This window comes from Scleropages formosus, chromosome 24 (genome assembly GCF_900964775.1).
Source record: "Scleropages formosus chromosome 24, fSclFor1.1, whole genome shotgun sequence".
Lineage (NCBI taxonomy): Eukaryota > Metazoa > Chordata > Actinopteri > Osteoglossiformes > Osteoglossidae > Scleropages > Scleropages formosus.
Genome location: NC_041829.1, coordinates 3,261,174 through 3,281,562, shown reverse-complemented (window position 1 = coordinate 3,281,562; position 20,389 = coordinate 3,261,174). Strand labels below are relative to the sequence as shown.

The following is a 20,389-nucleotide window of genomic DNA, read 5'->3' as shown; positions in this document are numbered from 1 at the left end:
ATCTTAGGAAATGAACCCAGATGTGTAATATTTGCATCGACTATCACAGAAGTACATTCAACAGGTGTTCTGGCTCCAAGTCATCTCCAGCATTGGTTTCTCTGGAAACCTGAGCCCACAAACAGGGTATTTATACATTTACTGCCATTGATCAAATCCCCCCTCCCCCTTTTTTGTACTATTCCTCAGAGGTTCCACACTGGCCTACATTTACATCTGTTCAGCCTGGTTGAAATATTTCAAAATAAATATCTACTTTTTAAAGTTTATGGGAAGTAGCCTACTGACCTTCTTTTAACTGGCTTAAGCAGGTTTACATGCCAGTCTATGGATAAGTTTTTCCACTAAAGTTTAATTTTTCCCCAGCAGCATGACACCTGAATAAATTATCATTTATTCATATTTTATTTTGATTTTTATCCCACTTTAACTTATTTTATCCTATTTTATTTATTCCCATCAGGACAAGCAGATGCTCCAGTTACCTCCCACTGACAGATCCATGTTTTAGGCAAAGCACTGGAGGTTTTTTTTTTTTTATTTAAAAAAAAAAAATGTACAGATGGCCACACAAATAGCCTCCATTTCATACCCAACATGACCAAAAGAGCAAATAACCTAAACAAAAAAAAATGTGTAAAAATGGGGTACAAACAAACCAGGGCATTCATTTTCCTGGCTACTCTTTGTAGACATATTCACCCAAAGTGGTTTAGTGTCTGACTGAGACTTGCTATAAAAATCCAAGCCCACAAACTCAAACTTTGTATTAATTTCCCTGGTGTCCCTGATATCATAAACCAGGGTGTAACGGACTACATGTTTAGCAGTTTGCAAGTCTCTCTCCATTATTTTACTACTCTGGAACGAAGACACGTTTCTCTAGTAAAAAAAAAAAAGTGGTCACAAATTCCTTGTTGCATCGCAAAGATTCCCCATTATAATTTACCGATGAATTAGTATAATAAATGAATGGAAGAAAAACAGTGTTAGGGTGCAGACTTAGGAAAGCCCATATAGTGGGTCTCTGGGAGATGCAAGTTATAGCAAACTCAAGCTTGCAGTGTTGAGAACATCCTCAAATATCAGGCCATCATACTCCCAGGCTCTAAATAACAGCAGCAACAAAAGTGACCTTAGAAGTTATTCTATTGTAGCTATAAAATGCGTGGGGAGACGACGTCCCTTGGCATCTGACAGGGCCCCTGCTCAAATTGATCACTCCATGCTTGGAGAATATATTGGAGATGTGCTTGCAGAAATGTGGGTCAATTTTGATTCAACATAGGCCTGATGCATTGCTGTGGTCCAACAATCTGGCAGCAGTGGACGCAGAAACCACGAAAGCCGTGCTGCAGAAGGAGCCTGATCAATAAGAACAAATAAATTAACAACGTTACATCAGTGGGGGGCCATCCCTAAGATGAGTAACAGGGGTGATTAAATTAAAGAAAATAAAAGTATTTATGGTTGATATGATGGCCAAAACGAATGCATCTGTGACAAAGAGGGACGTGCTTCTTTCGTACGGGTCCACCACACCTCAGAATTTGAGTTTAGTTACTAGGATGGCCATTATTTCCCTTCTTATTCTAAGGGGGTGTAATCTTCTCCAAGGGTGTCGTCAGACCGATTCAATGCTCGTTTGACACCTCTGTCCAAACCAGTGACGTAAAATTTCTCTGCTTACGTAAATGACAATTAAATACAGGGTAAACAACATCATTTGTATTTTTTTAAACAGTAGGAAGATGACTTCAGTTTAGATGTGACAACATATTTTAAGGCAGCTATGGCCTATTTAATAACCCTTCAGTGAGGGGATGATAAAATATTCAAAACAACAGTGCATGAAATAAATATGAGGGGTCGGAGCTCTATGCGTAGCAGTTTCTTTTGAAGGCGTTAATTTGTTCATTAGAGGAGGATTAAACGGCTCACAAACAGCATGCATCCCCTTACACGGAACCTGTGCACCCACTTGTGTGCAGCATTTCCGCTGTGGATCATTTATGACACCCGCTCACAATTTATACTCCACCAAACTTCCGATTTGGAACTTATGCTTTCGCTGTTTCAACGAGCTCTATGGAGAATTACTTTTATGACCTTGGGCTTTACGGTTATCTCATACATGGCGGCTGACAGCAGCGCCTTCCAATCACTTGTTGACACACAATGTGCCTGGCAGTGTGGTTTTTGTCCTCTCTTTGCCGGGTCTTTCCCTTTCCAGAGCGTAACCCCGGTGTGGAAGAGCCTGAGAGATGCCGTACTTGAGTTCGCTGCTCATTACTGCTACATCGGTACCACACTTGTAAAGGTTTCCCATAACCTTTGCACTGACTTACACACTACACACCACCCACTGTAACACACTGGAGCTACATGCAAGTGTTCCCTTGAAGTTATATGAGGATCAAGACATTGTCGCCATTTGTCAGTGAAACCATCCAAATTAGTCAATATGACAGAACATTAGCATTTATGTATGTTGTAAAAAAAATGCATTTAGTGTAATTTAGGAACTTCTGTGCCTACACAGCAATTGTGCGAATATTAACAATAAAACACCTTTAATGAGTCTTTGGGGGAAACTACACTATGGTGCAAGTTGGGTTTTTGAGTATAAAAGCTAAATTAAGCAGAGGGGCTCTAGCACATTAATTATAGAGAAACCAATTTAGTCCACAGTTATGTGCCTCCCACCTCCACCACCATCCTGCTGTGATTCAGATTGTCAGCAATGAGCTCCCTCTTCCTGATAGTTGCAGGACAGCAAGACATTTTCCAACAGCAGGCAGGGCCAAGTCTCCTCTGAAAGACCGCCGAAAGGGTGCCTTTTTTAGTGCCCTGGGACAAATTTGGAGAATTGGCTCTATCCCTGGAGTTTAAGAGGACTTTCTGGAGGGCACAGTACAGAGAAGGGCCCCAAACAATGATCCAGTCATCATGGAGAATGAGTGCCACCCTCTGAATGCCACCCAAGATGAAAGGAGGGGGCACCTTGACCAACAGACCGGTCCAGCTGTGATGTTCCAGAGCCACCTGAGGTCATTCCTGCCATCAGGCATTATGCCCTACAATTCACAGTCCTCTCGCTAGCAGGTGCTGCGTAGGAGCTCTCTATTGATATTGAGCTGTACACTGCTGCTTATTGGCACACTATTTTTATGAACATTTATACTTCTCTAAGTATAATTATTTACTCCTGTGTCATTCCAGTGCCTTCTGTCACTACTTTGCTGTGTGTGTGTCGCTGCTGCCTCATGCACATTCCTTTTGAGATCAATTTACTCTATTTTCTTCATCACATTAAGTAACGTGCTGGCAAGCGAAACAACAAGAAATGTTGAGCTTGTGGTGACGGGGCAATGTGTGAGCGCATGGTGCTATCTGGTGGACAGCAATAGCAGTGCATTGCATTCCTAAAGCTGCCATGTAGACACTTAGTGGAACCAAGGACACAAATTTAATGAAATATGAAAGCAATGCACAAAAGGTAACACTGTGTTGGTATTCTGTGTATCTAAGGGTTCAATCATGTGTCATGAGACTAACACCACCTGCGCTTAATCCGAGTGTAGTTTTTACCATAATTAACATCTCAAAAACATACAGTGCTGCCTGAAAGTATGTGAACCCTATAGAGATGGCCATAATCCTTCAGTAAAAGTTTATTTTAAACTTAGAAAATGAATAATTATGATTTACACACTTGATTCTACTTACCTACTTGGTGTAACCAGTACAACTTGGGCTTCACTTATTTTTACACCTGCACTACTCGTGTGTTTCTACTACACACACGATTTCCTCTAAAGGAATTGGTCATTACATACCTATTGTGTCTCATGAGAAACAGCGATCCCCATTAAATGAGCACATTGCGGTAAAACTAAGGAACACAAGGACTCCGCATATTTTCAAGCAGTGCTGCAGCCGTGATTGACATGTTCTGTGGACCAGGTAAGGAATGTAAGCATAAGCAAAGGTGATCAGGCATAACTGATTTGAGAAATTGTGTGTACAATATGTTTGTTTTATATATGCGTTACCAGTTTCAAAACAGGAACGGAAAAATTGGAGGAGTTGGCATGTGGAAATAGACACATTATTAAGATGACTGATACTTAAGATTTTTAATTCTCATGTCAAGTACATGGAGAGCTTTAGCTATTTACAGCAACTTACCCGCAGTTTAGTGTGTCCATTCTGGGGTGAAGGGGCATGCCTCCCAATGTGTCTGCTATTGCCACGCTGACTGATACCCAGGATGGCAAATTGAGAGGAGCTGTCAAGTGTGGAAGTTGGGACAGTTCCTCCAGATGTGTAGGAGGCACAGCCCACTGTCATTTGGCTTCATTCACCAGACCTATTTTCCATATTGGGCAAACAATGTACATATGTGAGAAAAAGTATCATTCCAACAAAATGCATTGTACCTTGACAATGATCTTACCAGAACATTACTGCACAGCATTTGGGGGCTCTGTCCTGTAGAAACAAGGACAAGCTGGCCCTGAAGTCAAAGCTTGAGATACACATCCAAATTAAGCGTATACAAGAGTGTTTCTCAATCCCTCCACAAACCACTTCATGTCATTCAGCAAAAGAAGCCCAATTAAGTAAAACAATGCAAATAAATCATGAACTTGACACTTTAAGCCAAAAACGTACGCTAGCCTGTACCAGATAAATCACCGTCAAGATGCAGAGGTAGTTTCACCTGGAAGGGGGGCAGGGTTAAGATGCTTAGTCTGAGTCACACCTACTTGGATTACAGTATTATAATTGGGGATGCCACTAATTCCAAGGGCCAAGAAAACTAGTCTGTTGTATTTGCACTTTGTGACTCACACCAACTCAGGAGAGGAGTTAAGAGGTGAGATTAAAATCCATTAGCAAATGCAAGCCTAGTATCTTGGTGGCAGACTGAAGTCGGAACAACGGTTAAGGAGCTACACATCTGGACGGCTTCATCACTTGGCTGTCACACTTGCACTGGTGTCCTTGAGAAAACATACTCAGACAGCGCTAGTAAATTAAATGTACTTTGCTTCTCATAAACCAAGGAGGGGGACATGTGAGGAGGGGGCAACGACATGAAGGACAAAGTACCTCAACAAGACCCAGTGGCAAAACTAAACAGACAGAGTCGCACGTGTCCCACATCTCCATTCATCTTCAACGCAAAGGGGACCCTTTACACTCAGACCTTGAAATCAAACTCCACACTGCATTTCAGGAGAGCCTTTCTGCTTTATTACAAAGAGAAGAAGCTTGAATGTGGTCAGAAAATACAAGATTGATCTTTTAGACTTTTTTTTTTTTTATTGGCTTTTTCTTTTCCTATGAAATGCTGCCATTCAAACAGCCAGAGTGAAATGCTTTAGTCCACTTTCTCAAATCCTGGCTTGTTTCTCTTGGGTACCGATGTCCTTCACTTCGGTCAAGAATCTGCCCCTTCATTCGTCATCTTTAGGTTGTTTAAATTGTAAGTGCACAGGGCAACTGGCATCTTCCCCTGTGCAGCATCTCCAAAATGTCCTGTTTTTAATCCAAGTATTGCATCCATGCTCACCTCCGAAAAACGAGGTATGGCAGGATATTGGTTTCTTTTTCTCCAAAATAGATGTCATATATATAATATATACACAGTCATACATACATATCTTTATTTATGTGATGTCCAAAAATTAAAAAAAAATGTACACATTTATTACAAAATTGTAACAAAGACTGGACAGTGTTTCGCTCATTCTGGGACAATGACGGTCTAATTTCACAACCCCAGGAGAAGACTGTCCACAGGTTGTGGCAATAACCTTCACTAAAACAGTCTTTTTTTTTTTTGAGTGCAGGCAGAAAAACACCCATCAAGAAAAGATGGGTGACTGTTGTGGCAGGTGCAGGGAATGTATAGGAGAAAGCAAAAGGAGATGGAAAAGCAAGAGAGTGTTTACAGGTTGCTTATTTTCCCCAAACAAAACAAGAATGTGTCTTCACATATAAAACCCACTAACAAGGTGTTCTTCTGTTACCAAATAATGCTACAACAAACATTGCATTTTCCCCTATTTTGTTGAGCTGTCCATATTTTGTTTCACTTTGTTTTAGCCTCGTTTTATTTTTGAGGACTTTGGAAAATTTCACTGTTTGTGTCTTCTGCATTTCCTGCTTTTGACCAGACATGTGTCTGAAATGAGGCATAAACACAATTCAGACTCTGTTGAAAGAGAATGAACAAAAATGTAAAGAATAAAAACGAAACAAGCCTTGGCGTTTGGGCAGCACGTAATCTGTAAGGCAGAGCCTCCCTCAAAGTGGTGACCCTCCCATCCATGTCCATTTCCAGATCCTGGAGGAATAAAAGCCTGGATGCCTGAGCCCTGTAAGCCCTGTACACAGGGAGGTCTCTCAGAAGGCTTGCTGGGCTGGGTTGTAGTTGAAGGTCGATGGGACATGCGGTCGCTCCTCCAACTTGTCATACTCCAAGTGGAACTCCTGGGAGGTGGTGAGAAAACAGCATGTCGCTGGTGTCTGTAGAGCTCTTAAGACTCTACATGACCTGCTGCTTGGGTGGTCCCTCATGAGATGGTGCCACACAGCAGACTTACAGTCGAAGAAGAGAAGCACACTATCACAGCACTGAAATAGCACTTATTGCTGCAGAATTGAGAGTATAAAAGAGCAGCAACAGTGACATGTTCATGCATCTAACAGCACACAAAACTTGGAATATCTGTCCCTTGACATACAGAAAAACACCAATAAGCAACGTGAGACATGCGTGTACAGCACAATGTTTGTAACTATACCCCATTTACAGCATTCTGATAAGTGACACTTGTGGCTAGTTCTGCTTGCTCATGGAAATGAAGACTATGAAACACTATCAGCAACGGTTATGCAGTAGAGGGACAGGCCCAGGTCAGCAGCACCATGGCCATACACTGGTACTACAGGAGATGTCAGCTGTACTTAATGATTATGCAAACAATCGTAACAATGCAATGCACTTTGGCTGTCACGGTCAGCATGCTGGATTACCTTTCAAGCAATTATTTATCACATCAATGCATTATTTATAGCTCCTAGCTGCAATCTAGGAACAGAATTCATCTCTTCTTCTGGATATTATTTTAATTTTAAATCTAGCCAGATTTTAGATAAACCATGACATTCACCCTCAGAAGTAGTCTTTGATATGTAATCCTCATGATGGCACTAAGCAAGTTAGCATGGTGGCCTACAGGCCGATGACCTTCATTTCCGAGCAATCATCTCTACAGATGGTTTCAGAGCAACATGGTGTATAACGATAGTGGGTACTCATGAAATCTTTACCTTCGCTACCTTTCTCCAGTTAAGACAATCAAAGAAGTAATACGTCCCCCGCTCGTAGGTGTTGGTCTTTAATGTGGGCTCCATGCCAGGTGCTCGTGTAATCCAGACTCGTTCCTCCTTGTGGTACCTCCAGTCCCGATTAAAGCTGAGTGGGAAAGATTCACTGAATTAGACTCAATGTAATCTAGCACCATGCTGCTCAGGTTCTGCCCTTTGTGTCCCCCTGCTGCTAGACTTCACGGCCTCATTCAGAACTCCACCACATGCCCATTCTTCCTCTTCTGCTGGTGAATGGCTCTTTCTTAAATCTAGGTTGCATCAACATGTCGACAGAACGGCTTGCAGAAGCCCTCAAAACAGGGGAGTGGACTGAGATCAATTTCAACACACAGCACAGGCTCCTTCACAGGGCCAGTAGATGGTGCCAGAGGTGCTGGGTACTTACAGCTCTACTGCTGCGAGAAGCTGCAGCAGGTCTCCTCCATTCATGTAGTACAGGTAGAAGAGCAGGTCCTCGCCGTACCGTGACAGTTTTATTGCAGCCAGCTACGGGAGACAGAGTTGAAGGGGTCAGCCTAGTGGACTTCAAAACATCATTGAGTTTACAGGATTACAACTGTTCCCAGTGGAGCAATACATCCCAAAAGCCAAGCTCTAGTGCAATATGGGTTCGGGGTGACAGATGCAGTTAAAAAAAAGGTATTTATAACAAAAAGAATTCTGTATAGTCAGCACCTTGTTCAAACAGCAAATAATCCCCCATTATTTACTTACAGCCCTCAATTTTATACTCAGTTAACTTTCCAGTACACAGCAGCAGGACACTTTTGGTCAGAAGTCCATCTATATGCTATCTACTATAAAGCATCGGTTTATTGATCAACAAAACACACTGCAAGCCATTTGCACCACAGCTGCATGTCAGCAGCATTTAATACAATTTTATTACCCATTTTAAAGTCTGTGTGTGCCCTGTGTCTCAAAGACTGCATAGCCTACATTTAATAAGGTTAAGGGAGAGGGATAATTTCAGTTTGAATTAAGACCAGCACCGCATCTGAACTCAAAGAAAACATACTGGGTACTGGGTGGGAAGTTCCGAGTATTGCTAGGGGAGCTGTGGGAGTGTGATGCAGCACACATGGCTAGAAATGCTCCTACCTTGTCCCTTATGTGAATGTTTGTTAAATACTCAGATGGAACATGGAAGTCTGGGAAGGAAAGAGGCAGATAAGCATTCAGTCTCTTACTGGACCCTCTGTCATCAGGTGACATTCACAAGCTTCTCTTTGCCACTTACCAATGTCTTGAGGTCGACAAGGTGCTGATGCCCAAGGAGAGGCAAATTTGGGATACAGATTCCTATGGAACAACAGATGGATGGGATCAAAAAAGTAATATAAAGGACCATCGTACCCTTTCAAGGTAGCAGCACGTATACCTGTGTTTTTCCTTGGCCCCACATGAACAGTATGTTACCATTTCTGCTAGCTATACCTAAATATGGAGGCTATATAAAGGCAGACTGCAGCTTGTTGCACTCAGAAGGCTGCTCCACAAGGAGGAGGATTCCTAAGGAGTTTCTCTCAGACTGCACCCATTTGCTCAGGCCATGCAAGACACTGTAACCATGAGGGTGCTGGACTTTGCCATGCTCTGGGGCACAATGACATAACTGTGCACCTTCTTCATTAGGACTTCATGCTTGCTAAATGCAACAAACACACAAAGGAGCAAGAAGAGATGACTTGCCTGTAGCAGGAAAAAGGGCAACAGCACAGCAAGATTCCTACAAACGTTGACCATTTGTTTAGAAAGCGGTAAGAGACTTTGAGGAAGCACACTTTTGCAGGGGATAATGGCAGCGCCTCGCAGTGCCTAAGTAGCGCATTCAGATTTGGACCTAGTTCGGGCTGCGTTGTGCTGTTTGCATGTTCTCCCAGTGTTTGCAGTCCAAAGACGTGCAGAATGAAGCAATTGTAAACCACTTCCGTGCCCCGATCATGAAAACCCTAACTGCCACGAGTCGAGTTCAGCACTCATGGCACCTAACATGACAGCAATTACTAAAATTTCCATTTATTCATTCGGCCAACACTTTTCTCCAAAGCAAACAGCGTTATCTTCAATTATTTACCCATTTATACCACTGATTAATTTTTCTCTGTAGCAATTTACTGCAAGTAGTATGCTCAAAAGCACTGCAGCAATAGGTTAGATTCAAACCTCTGACCTTCAGATGTGAAGGCAACAGCTCTCAAGCTATGTGATGGGTGTACTAAGATTGTAAACCTTATTTTAGCACTAACACGGGTGTCATGTGACAGCTGATTGTTCTAGCACTCACTGATCTAGCATTTGCAGCACTCCCAGAAGCCTTGGCTGCCCCTTTGAGTGCTGCAGACTCCTACTGTCCACAGCCACACGACTGCTGCCATTAAAACCCAATCAACTGCACTCTGCTGCTGTGGCTGGAGCCAAATGAAGACATCAGGGATTTGTTGGCAGTCAGAGGCTGAGGTCAAATGCCCCACAGAGAATTAGTTGCCAGGACAGGCTTAGTGGCTATTATTACAAACAATGAAGACGTTCACACTCTGCAGTGCCATCTGAAGCCAGCTGGCATGAATATAAGAATTAAAGTGAAACTGATTAAACATTTCTCTTTTCCCAGGGAAATGGTAATTGCCCAAGCAGTGACCACAAGACCAGGCAAACAGGCAGGGGAATGACATCCTCAAGGTAACTCAATTCTGAGGCGTTCCCATCTAAACGCACAGACAGAGTTTTTGTTTATAATTGTACTTTTCTTTTTCTTTTCTAAGCACTGATTCTATTGCCAGAGTATCTCTGACTAAAATAACACAAACACTGAAAACCTGAAAATACTGGTTGTAATATTAAACTGCCTTTGGTTACTACACGAGGAAGAGATCAGAAAAATGCAAATCCTACAGCTGCTTAGTGGCCATATTGTGGTTTGATGAAAATCCATTTTAATTTTTAACTAGTCTACAATGTAGTTAAGTTCCTACAGATCCGTATTAGACTGCTGCTACTACGGTTTTCAGTCAAACACAGGAAACGAAGATCCTTCAGTTTAAACACACGTCTACTCTTCTTGGGTTCTCATTCTAATGGACATCAAACATATTGAACCCCGGTTCCAAGTCCTGTTTAATGGGCAATGCTGAATCAGAGTCACCCACTACACAGGGGTAGCAAAAGGAGGAATTTGGTCCTCTCAAAAACACAAATTACAGGGTGACCCAGTGACCCACAGCTTATGGTGTATGTAACCTGAGCTCCAGTTCCTGGCACTACCTCCTACAGCGAGACTTTGAGGGAGGCAGTTCTGCCCCCAGGTGGCCATCTGAATGCAAAGACTGCAGGGCTGAACGAAAAGGACCTGGAGGAGTAGGGTACTCACTCTGGGGAATTGAGGTTGAGCCCTAGAGTTGTCAAGTCGCTTCCCAAGGCCAAGTGCACCATGCCTGGATCTGTCTCCGCCGCCCGGATGAACGTTAGCAACCCAATCATCCCAAACTGGTCCGTTACCATCCCTGAGGGAATGTTTGTCACCCGACCTGCAAGTGGTCACCATTTGGGGATCAATCACTATCAATGCAATGAAAAAAGGGCTTTAGAGTGTATTGACATGACTGGATTTATTTTAATCCTGTTAAAATTTTGATGTACAGTACACATGTCCAATTTTTTAATACTCTGCTGAAATCCTGCTGTGCAATCGATGGTCTACCAGTCACATGGTGACTAGATGGTCTTGGACCGAGCCCAGTGACTGTGGCTGGTGGTGGGTGAGCTTACCGTCAGGCAACACCTGGATCCCTTTCTTCTGCTGGTTGTTGTTCTGCACTGTTGAGCTCTTGTCTCCAGGGAATTTGGGCCCATCTGTGCTGGAGGAGTTCTTACCTGATGAGTTTAAATTCTGAAAAAAGAAGGAAAACATATTACACTTAGAAGGTTTTGCAGATACAAAGCAATTTCTATTCAGCTAGGCAAAATTCTTTGGGTCATAAGATCCAGCATTACAAACACTCAAAGTTAACGAAATCATCAAAGGTGAGCAATTAGGTTTAAATTCACCCTGTCTCCAGCTTTCAGTTAATCAATACTAAATGGGTGTGAACTGGGTGAACTGTGGCAGCTGGTAGTGTAGTGCTTAGAGCTGCTGCCAATGGATCCCAGGCTTGCTGGTTCAAATCTCATCTCCAGCTGTAGTACCCTTGGGCAAGGTACTTACCCTAAATTGTTCCAGGAAAATCACCCATACTATCCCTTGGCAGGTATGTTTCTAATATCTGAGTACATGTTCACTGGGACAACAAGCTGGCACTGGATGTTAAGATGCATAAACACTGAATTTCCATTAGTCTGAAGATATAGATTTGCTATAGATTTTGAAGAAATGTTTTCGTTTTATCTGCTGAAGGGACACTGAAGTTTTAATTTGATTTCATTTTTGTTGCATCTTCCTGTTACAGTAAGTAAAGCTGCAGTATGGCAGAAGTATGAACTCGGTACTCACCGACTTGCTGTCATCATTATTCAACGTGGGGTCCTTGTAGTTGGGCCCTGGCAATGCAGGGAAGTCCTCGTTGTGGATGGAGAAGTCTTGGGACTGTTCATTTGATGGCTTTGTGACCATACCAACTGCGGGGCAAAAGAGCGATCAGAAAGGCATCTATCTGGATGGGGGAAAGGGGAGACAAACCTACAGGCACAAGAAAACTTATACATACACAAGGAGCCTAGTACAAAGGCAGAGCTTGTTCCACTCAGAATCTTAGGAGGGAGTGAGCAAAACACAAGCAGTACTTCAACATAAGGCATCTTACCATACGGAGCCCTCCCAGCTAGAGGGTTTAACAGCGGCGTTGGGTTTCCACCTCCTTCCCTCCGACTTCTGTCCGCAAGGGCAGGAAAGTCCGACAGGTCAAGGCCTGTTACATTTTCGCTGCCGTCTGCAAACAAGCAGCACCCTTTGCCGTCAACATGCCACCCTGGCTATGCCAACACAGCACAATTTGGTGGCAACTGTAGCTCTTGTAGAGCAGCAAGACTGTGTCATTGTACCTGGGGATTCTATCACCTAATCACAGCCCCACTGCTGACAGATGGCCAAGTCATCTACAATTCCAGTGGTAAATGAGGCCATAATTAACAGAGACATAATTGGGTGCAACTTTGCAGCACTGGGAAAAACAGCATGCATAATGGTAAATGCATGTTTTCTCCAATGGAATTTCATATTTTAAAACCTGCCATTAAATATATTGTGCAAAGTTAGTCATTGTGACAGCACAGCATTCTGTCTTCCTGGTTTGAATAACATTTTGGAAAGATATGACACAGCCCAAGAAAAAAAGGAACGAAAAGAAAATTTATTTACTCTTCTATGTCCACTCAGCTGACAATGTCTATGCCTTCTTTAGAGACAAAGAAACAACACTTTCTTGAGGACTGCAGGGGACACCCAGTGAAAACACATTTCTGTAATGAAGAGTTGCCACAGCAGCAACTCCTGGAATAAGGCGGAAAGGAATAGATGACATAACATACATAACGAACCCAGTTCAACCCATTTCTTATGTTCCTAGCACAAGTATGCCCTTTGCTTCCCAATGTGGACACTTGATCTCAGGCCTGGAGAAACACCTTTGCATTGAGTAGGCTCTCCACCCTACAGCCCCTCTTCATCAGGAGGCTCCCTACAGTTTCTAGAAAGTCAACAGCATATTTCCAGTAGCACATAACCAATGACTACAGTCACTTCTAGCTTCTAAGGATTTTTGTGAACATTAACTCAAACTCACTGTTTGATTCTCATAGACAGCACACAGCCATTGTGTGTAGTTTGTGGTATAAAACCCTCTACAAAATGTATCCATAAGCTTTGTCTCTGCCTTCTGATGTGTCCCCCAAAACCATATCACCCTGGTTCTCAATCAGATTATTCAGCAGACACGGGAAAAAGACAGACAAAATGCCACTGGCGTTCAATAAATCGTATTGCTCCACAGCGCCAGAGGTTTCTCACCTGTGCCATTGAAGATGTTGCTGGATATAGAGTTGTTCATCCCAAATGCCTGATTCCTGTTCATCCCGAATCCGGACATGCTGCGAACAACACGCACAGACACAAAATAAAACTGAAAACCTGACGGTTGTTGACAAAAACACCCTTAATGTTACAAAGCTTTAGATCCCAGCTTCTACAGCTCTTTTCGACCTTTACAGGGCAGCACCACAGCACAGCGAGAAGCCAGTCTTCTTCACAGTAGTGATGGGCTTCTCTGGTAAATGGTCTGACAGCAACAAACCATTACACTACTACTGATCACTAGATTCATTTCACACATTACACACCCTGAAAGAACATTTCTCTATGGAAATTTAATATTGGTTATTAAAGTAACAGCCAGGGGTTTCATTGTACATTGTCTTCCTCGGGGCTCCTTCTGTCAAAGATTCTGGGCTTCCTACTGCCAACCTACATCCTCTGTGTGCTGTGGAGGAGCCACCAGGCCTGCATGTAATGACCTACAAATAAACTGGATTTCCAGCATGTATCTCAAGCAGTTACAAGAGAATTGAAAGTAAATGTCATTTGCAAGCGATCCTCATATAACCTAACTTGTCAGACCTGTTTATGTTGTTTTCTTTATCTACCAATGTGGACACACATGGCAGATCATAAGGATGTTCCTTGTCATGGAGGTCCTGTGGAGCAGACTACTGGGTGCAAGTCAAAAGCTAACATGGGTTCTCTACTTAAGAGCCTCTACTTTCACCATTTGGAAAGTCAGTCCAATGCAACATGAAGCGGTCCGGGGGCTCATCAACACTTTTATAAATCTACTCTAATTCTATATACAGCTAAAAAGTGTAGACCATTTTATTTACCCAGAGAACTGCAATGTGTTATTGTGAGTGTTGTGTACATCCCCCCCTCTGCCAAGGAGGAGGCTGCACTGAACGAACTGCACAACATGATCATCAAGCATGAAAATACATATCCTGACAGTGCTTTCATTATCTTGGGAGATTTCAATCATTGCAATCTCAGAAAAAAATATGCAAAAACTTTTTTAATTTGTGTCCTTTCCTACTAGGGGCAAAAATACACTGGACCGTTGCTATAGTAACATCAGGAACGCATACACAGCTGTGCCTAAACCTCACTTTGGGAAATCTGACCACTTGACAATCTTGCTAAAGCCCATATATACTAAACGGCTGAAGGCTAACCCGGTCACAGTCAGGACTATTAACATCTGGACTGACAGTGCACTGGCTAATCTGCAAAGCTGTCTAGAGGTCTCAGGCATGAGCATCTTCAAAGATGCTACAAACAACATTCACGATTACACAGAAACTGTCAGTGACTACATCAGCTGGTGTACCTCCATCTGTGTCCCCTCCGGAACTGTTTGGGTTTTTCCAAACCAAAAGCCCTGGTTCAATGCTGATGTACGCAGGAAGATCAGGAAAAGACGTGAGGCTTTCAAGTCTGGGGATAGTGAGAGGTATAAGGGGGCCCGATATGACCTACGCAAGTCAATCAGAGCGGCTAAAAGGGCACACTCCCAAAAACTTGAAAGCCTCTATCTGCAAAACAACACACGTAATATGTGGCAAGGAATCCAGGCAGTCACAAACTACAGGAATAATACACGACAGCACGGAGGCTAGAGACACCACTTTACCGGACAGCCTCAACAGTTTCTATGCCAGATTCGACAGACTCAACGTGGATACCCCCATCAAGCTCCCCTGTGACCCTGAGGACTCTGCTTTCCAGGTGACACACACACAGGTCCTGAAGGCTCTGAAGCAGGTGAATCTCCGTAAGGCAGCAGGTCCAGATGGTGTATCACCCAGAGTCCTAAAGACCTGTGCTGAACAACTAGCAGGTGTGTACATGGACATTTTCAACCTTTCCTTATCACAAGCAGTAGTCTCGCGCATATTCAAGTCCTCCATCATCGTACCAGTCCCAAAAAGATCAGACGCTTCCTCCCTGAATAACTTTAGACCAGTGGCGCTCACATCAGTAGCCATGAAGTGCCTAGAAAAAACTGGTACTTACATCAACTCTGTGGTCCCTGACACCGTTGACCCTCTACAGTTCGCTTATCGGCCTAACAGGTCGGTGGACGATGCGGTGGCCATGGCCCTCCACCATACTCTACAACACCTGGACTGTAGCAGAACATATGTCAGGATGCTTTTCCTGGACTATAGTTCTGCTTTTAACACCATCCGGCCAGGAAAGCTGATCACCAAGCTGACTGACCTTGGGGTCCAGACTACCACCTGCAACTGGATTCTGGACTTCCTTACAGACAGACCGCAGGTGGTGAGGATGGGAAGAAGGGTCTCTGGTAAGCTCACGGTCAGCACAGCATCACCGCAGGGCTGCTGCCTCAGCCCGAAACTCTTCACTCTATACACCTATGACTGTGACTCCACCCAGGATAACACGGTGGTCATCAAGTACGCCGACAACATGACCATCCTGGGTCTCATTAAGGGTGAGGACGAGTCAGAGTACAGGGCCTCGGTCAACAGCATTCTGGTCTATGGTGAAGAGAACGACCTCATCCTTAATGTAGACAAGACAAGGGAGTTAATCATAGACTTCAGGAAGAAATTCCCCCTGATGATGAGAGACCGCAGGGGAGGGGCTGAGGTGGAGAGGGCTGACAGTCACAAGTTCCTGGGGCTTCAGGTGACATCGAATCTGAGCTGGACTGAAAACATTGCTGCCATAGTGAAAAAGGCTCAGAAACGGCTTTACTTTATCAGATTGCTCAAAAAGGCTGGAGTGAGCCTCCGCCCCCTCACACAAGCCCACAGAGGACTCGTGGAGAGCATCCTCACTACTGCTATCACTTTCTGGTATGGCAACACCACCCAGGCAGAGAGGAAGGCCCTCCAGAGAGTGGTGAACACAGCAGAGAGGATCATTGGGACTGATCTTCCATCTATTGACAACATTTACACACAACACTGCAAGAAAAAAGCCCAGAAATTCATTGGCGACATACATCACCCAGCTCACCTTTTCTTCAAGTACAAAAAGTCAGTTTACAATCTGAGGCACAGCAGAGCGGACAGCATAAACACACACAAAACACGGTTTTACAACAGCTTCTTCCCGCCACAGTGAAACTGATGGCATTAACTGGATAAGGACTGATTTAAGATTTCGGCTACCTCATACAAAGTGCAATAGTTAACCTCGAACGTGCAGTACTTAACCTCTATGGGTGTAGAATAAAATGTGCAATAATATGTGCAATAACCATCAGAGCATTAATATTATTATTAACATTAACCATTAGCCTGTTAATATTACTATTAACAGTATTATTGTAGTCTTTACTGTGTATTTCACTGTGTACTTTGTGTGTATTGTGTTTTCTTATTCCTGCCCCCTCCCCCCAATCTTAAGGTATTTGCTCCCCTCCTTTTTTAATAGTATTTATTCCCTCTTTTACTGCAGTTATTGTATTATTTTAGCTTTATTTATTGAAGTTTTAGAGTATTTATTCTGTACACGTTGTTTTTACGTTTGATTCTCTTAGCATTGCTCAAGAATTCCTATGTGCCCGGACCATGTGTATGTGTACAAATGGCAAATAAAGCTCTATTCTATTCTATTCTAGCTACTTGTGTGGTATTTCTTCAAGTGACTGTACTTCAAAAATCACACATCTGTGTGTCTGTTGATGAACTGCACCTATTGTTTGCTCAGCTATAAGTCACTTTGGAGAAAAGTGCCTGCTAAACGGCACCAGCCGAACATATGTGTTTCAGACAGGAATGCAGCATCTCGCTCTTGAGACAAAGCTCGTAGAAAGTCTCGAGCACACACACATTGGCATTTTGAGTCAACAGGCTGGGTAGTTACGAAGTGCTGTAAATAAGGAAGCACGCTGAACTTTTGTCACAGAAGGGAGCTGACACACTTAAGAGAGCACTTACTATGTGTGATCACTACCTGTCAGCACTTCACATGAAGTTTTGACATGCTAGCTCTATGAAAAATAAATACTAAATACTCCTGGGGGAAAAAAAGACTAACAGTAAAAAGTTTGTTACTCAAGCATTCAAAGTTGGTGACTCACTGTCCTTCCTGATCATTATATACACTAGTTAAGGGAGTTTCAAGGTGATCAGCGTTACACTCAACGACATTCAAACACATAAACCTAGTAACACAACTAGAAGCCACAGAAAAGTACGGATTTTAGCATGGCTTCTGGTGTACCTGAAGTAATTACTCAAACTCATGGATTACAGCTAACCCTAACCCCAAATTTGTCTCAAGCTTTTACTGTGTCCTGTGGTATAACCCCTAGAAAACAGTACAGGTTCAAATCTTGTAAAGGGACCCCTACAAATTTTGCAAGAACTGAGCCAGCTGCAAAAAGACATGAAATGTAAAACTGGAAGTTACTATAGGTATACAACACCGCTAAATTAAAAGAGAATGAACGACTGAATGTCAGGTACCTGTTGATGGTGAAAGGCTGCCGAGATGCCGGCTGCTTTGGCATGCATATTATACTGGGTGAGCTCCTGTTGGGACTGCCCAGCCCTGAGCTGCCCATGCTGTTGGTCCTGCCTGTGATGCCAATGCCCTGCCCCACCTGGGAGTGATTCATCATGTTCCTCGTATTCATAGGCAGAATACCCCTGTTGAGCAATCAGACAGAGCAAGGCGGCGGCAGATGAAAGCAAAAACCTTGAAGGGAGAGACAGTGGTTCAGTGACAATTACAGCTTCTTAAATAAAGCGGAGGATTGAGTGCACTTTGCAGACAATTCACTTGTTTCTTGCTAAAACATTAGTGCTACCCATCAATTCAACAGTCCAAACTCAGTGTAATTTTAGGAAAACAAAAAGCTGAAGACTCCATTTTCACTTCCTTCTGCTGCACATGATGGACCACAAGTAAGCTCGACGGAATCCCTGGGCACCCAGTGTGATATTTATGAATCTGACAAAAATCTCCTGCCATCTGTTCATGCAGTCATTTTTCAAGACTAAAAGCAGAATTTTATGTTAAGCATCATTAAAAAGCAAGGGAACTCAGTTGGCTCTCTGTTTTCAATTAAATTAAAAAAAAAAAGTGAACAGATAGACTGCCTGTTATATAATTTCAGTGAGAAGCAAGCTACTTTCCAATATCTTTGAACAAAAATAGATAACAGGGACCACAATCCAATTTCTAAAATGCCATCTGCTTCACAACCAAAGAGAAGAGTCAAATGGTACCTGCTGGGTGAGGGCGGAGTATGAAGTGACATGGTGGGCATGCCTGTCGTGGGTGTCACGTGGCTCGGTAGCTGACCGCCTTGCGTTAAGCTTCGGTTCAGCTGGGGGTTGTTGTTGCTCATGCCCCGCATTGCAAAACCAAGTCCACCTGAAAGAGAAAACAGCAAGGGTCAAAAAGTCACAGACCCACCACAACTGAGGGCTGAGTCTATCTGAAGGAAGATGGTACATTTAAAAAGCTCCCTTAAGTTTTTCCCTCTATAATACTCTATTCTGAGATGTCTTTTCAAATTGCTGCCTCTTAGGAAAAGCATGAATTACGTGACATCCAAAAGCCTGATTCTCAAGTTGAAAAAACAAAGTCTACCATACAGCTTGTGGTGTCCAATGGCCTGACCTACAGACAAGTAAGGAATTGTGTTACCCCCACTTCTACCACTCCACCCTTTCTCCATAATTTAAGCTTCTGCTAAAGTAATTAATGCAGCCCTCAATGCAGCATAGAATAAATACATTTTTATTTATATGCAAGATAATCTACAACACCCAAGACTCCTGAGCTGAATTCAACCTGTTCTCTTCGGAGGAACAATGGCCACAAATGCAGAATGACAGACATGCCCTGTGAACCGCCACTACAAGCACAGTCAGGAAAAAGATGTCCCAGCAGGCTACTGGCTAGGGAGCTCAAAAACCCATTTTTCAATCTGTTTTCCAAGCACCTGATCGGTCTCCAGTCTGGCAAAAGCTTTGCCAACTGAAAAGCAATTTTAACACTGACTAAGAAGTCAGTACTGTATGGTGCACAGTTACAATTTAATGTAGGAGAGCACATTTGCGTTCAGGAGTTTGATGGTAACTGAAGCTCAACACCAGCCAGGAACATAATTTGTTCTATTAGTTATGTCTTCAATAAACCAATAGCGGTGCAGGCCAAAGGTAAACCATGGTACGTACTTTGCTGCCCATACAAACTTGCACCAAGCTGAGACAGCTGACCTGAAGATGATGGTGACTGAGATGCCAGCATCTGTGAAGGAGCAACGGGACATTGGTTAGATACAAAGTGAATCAAACAGCAAGGGGATATACTTCATGCAATCCAGGAAGAAACAATTATTCTTAAATTACTGTCAGCACAACTTAAAATAGCAGAAAAATTGGAACCTGTTTTCTGGAATGTAGGTTGTAAAACCACAGAGCCCCCAAAATGCTACAGAGCGTTGTGAGTAGAGGACCCAAAATATACATGTATTTTACAAATGTCAAAACCAAGGGTGGAAACTGGTCTAAATACACATCTTCCTTGGATTATAAGTAGTCGAGGTAAGTTTTTCAAAGTGAACTTTAAGAAAGAAAAAATCCCAAAGATGTCATATTTTCTTCAGGTTTGCTTTGTCAAAAAGGTGCAGTAATCAACCGGTGTTTAGCTGACAATGAGATACGTGTCAGTGAAATGCACCCAAACACACTTGCTCCACTGGCTGGCGCACTGTTTACGCGTCTGATGTTCATTAACTCGCATTTAGCTGACATCTGACTTGGAGCTTCTAACAGCTCCAGTAAGAAGAGGCGTGCTGTTACTATGGGGACCAAAGTAGACATGAACAGAGCTGAAAGCAGAGATGAGAAATGCTGCACATGAAGTATGGAACTGTGTGAAAGAAGTTTATAGAAATTATGTATTTTCAGTAAACTACTGCAGTAGCTCAAAGTTAAATTTTTTTCCATA

At 43.0% G+C, this 20,389-nt stretch overlaps 1 protein-coding gene across 1 annotated transcript in view; it reads right to left on the bottom strand.

Annotated features, from left to right (window-relative positions):
* Positions 1 to 5,247: 5,247 nt before the first annotated feature.
* The window catches only part of LOC108936595 (CCR4-NOT transcription complex subunit 2-like), a 38,729-nt gene continuing 23,587 nt past the window's right edge, over positions 5,248 to 20,389 (bottom strand). The window contains exons 3-15 of the mRNA XM_018756071.2: positions 19,615 to 19,687; positions 18,658 to 18,805; positions 17,893 to 18,075; positions 13,409 to 13,488; positions 12,207 to 12,332; positions 11,897 to 12,021; positions 11,176 to 11,296; positions 10,778 to 10,934; positions 8,648 to 8,709; positions 8,509 to 8,558; positions 7,793 to 7,893; positions 7,348 to 7,492; positions 5,248 to 6,504 (exon numbers count right to left, since the gene is read on the bottom strand). Of these exons, the coding sequence (XP_018611587.1) occupies positions 6,418 to 6,504; positions 7,348 to 7,492; positions 7,793 to 7,893; positions 8,509 to 8,558; positions 8,648 to 8,709; positions 10,778 to 10,934; positions 11,176 to 11,296; positions 11,897 to 12,021; positions 12,207 to 12,332; positions 13,409 to 13,488; positions 17,893 to 18,075; positions 18,658 to 18,805; positions 19,615 to 19,687 (1,458 nt within the window). The 3' untranslated portion in view covers positions 5,248 to 6,417. The remainder of the gene's footprint in view (positions 6,505 to 7,347; positions 7,493 to 7,792; positions 7,894 to 8,508; positions 8,559 to 8,647; positions 8,710 to 10,777; positions 10,935 to 11,175; positions 11,297 to 11,896; positions 12,022 to 12,206; positions 12,333 to 13,408; positions 13,489 to 17,892; positions 18,076 to 18,657; positions 18,806 to 19,614; positions 19,688 to 20,389) is intronic.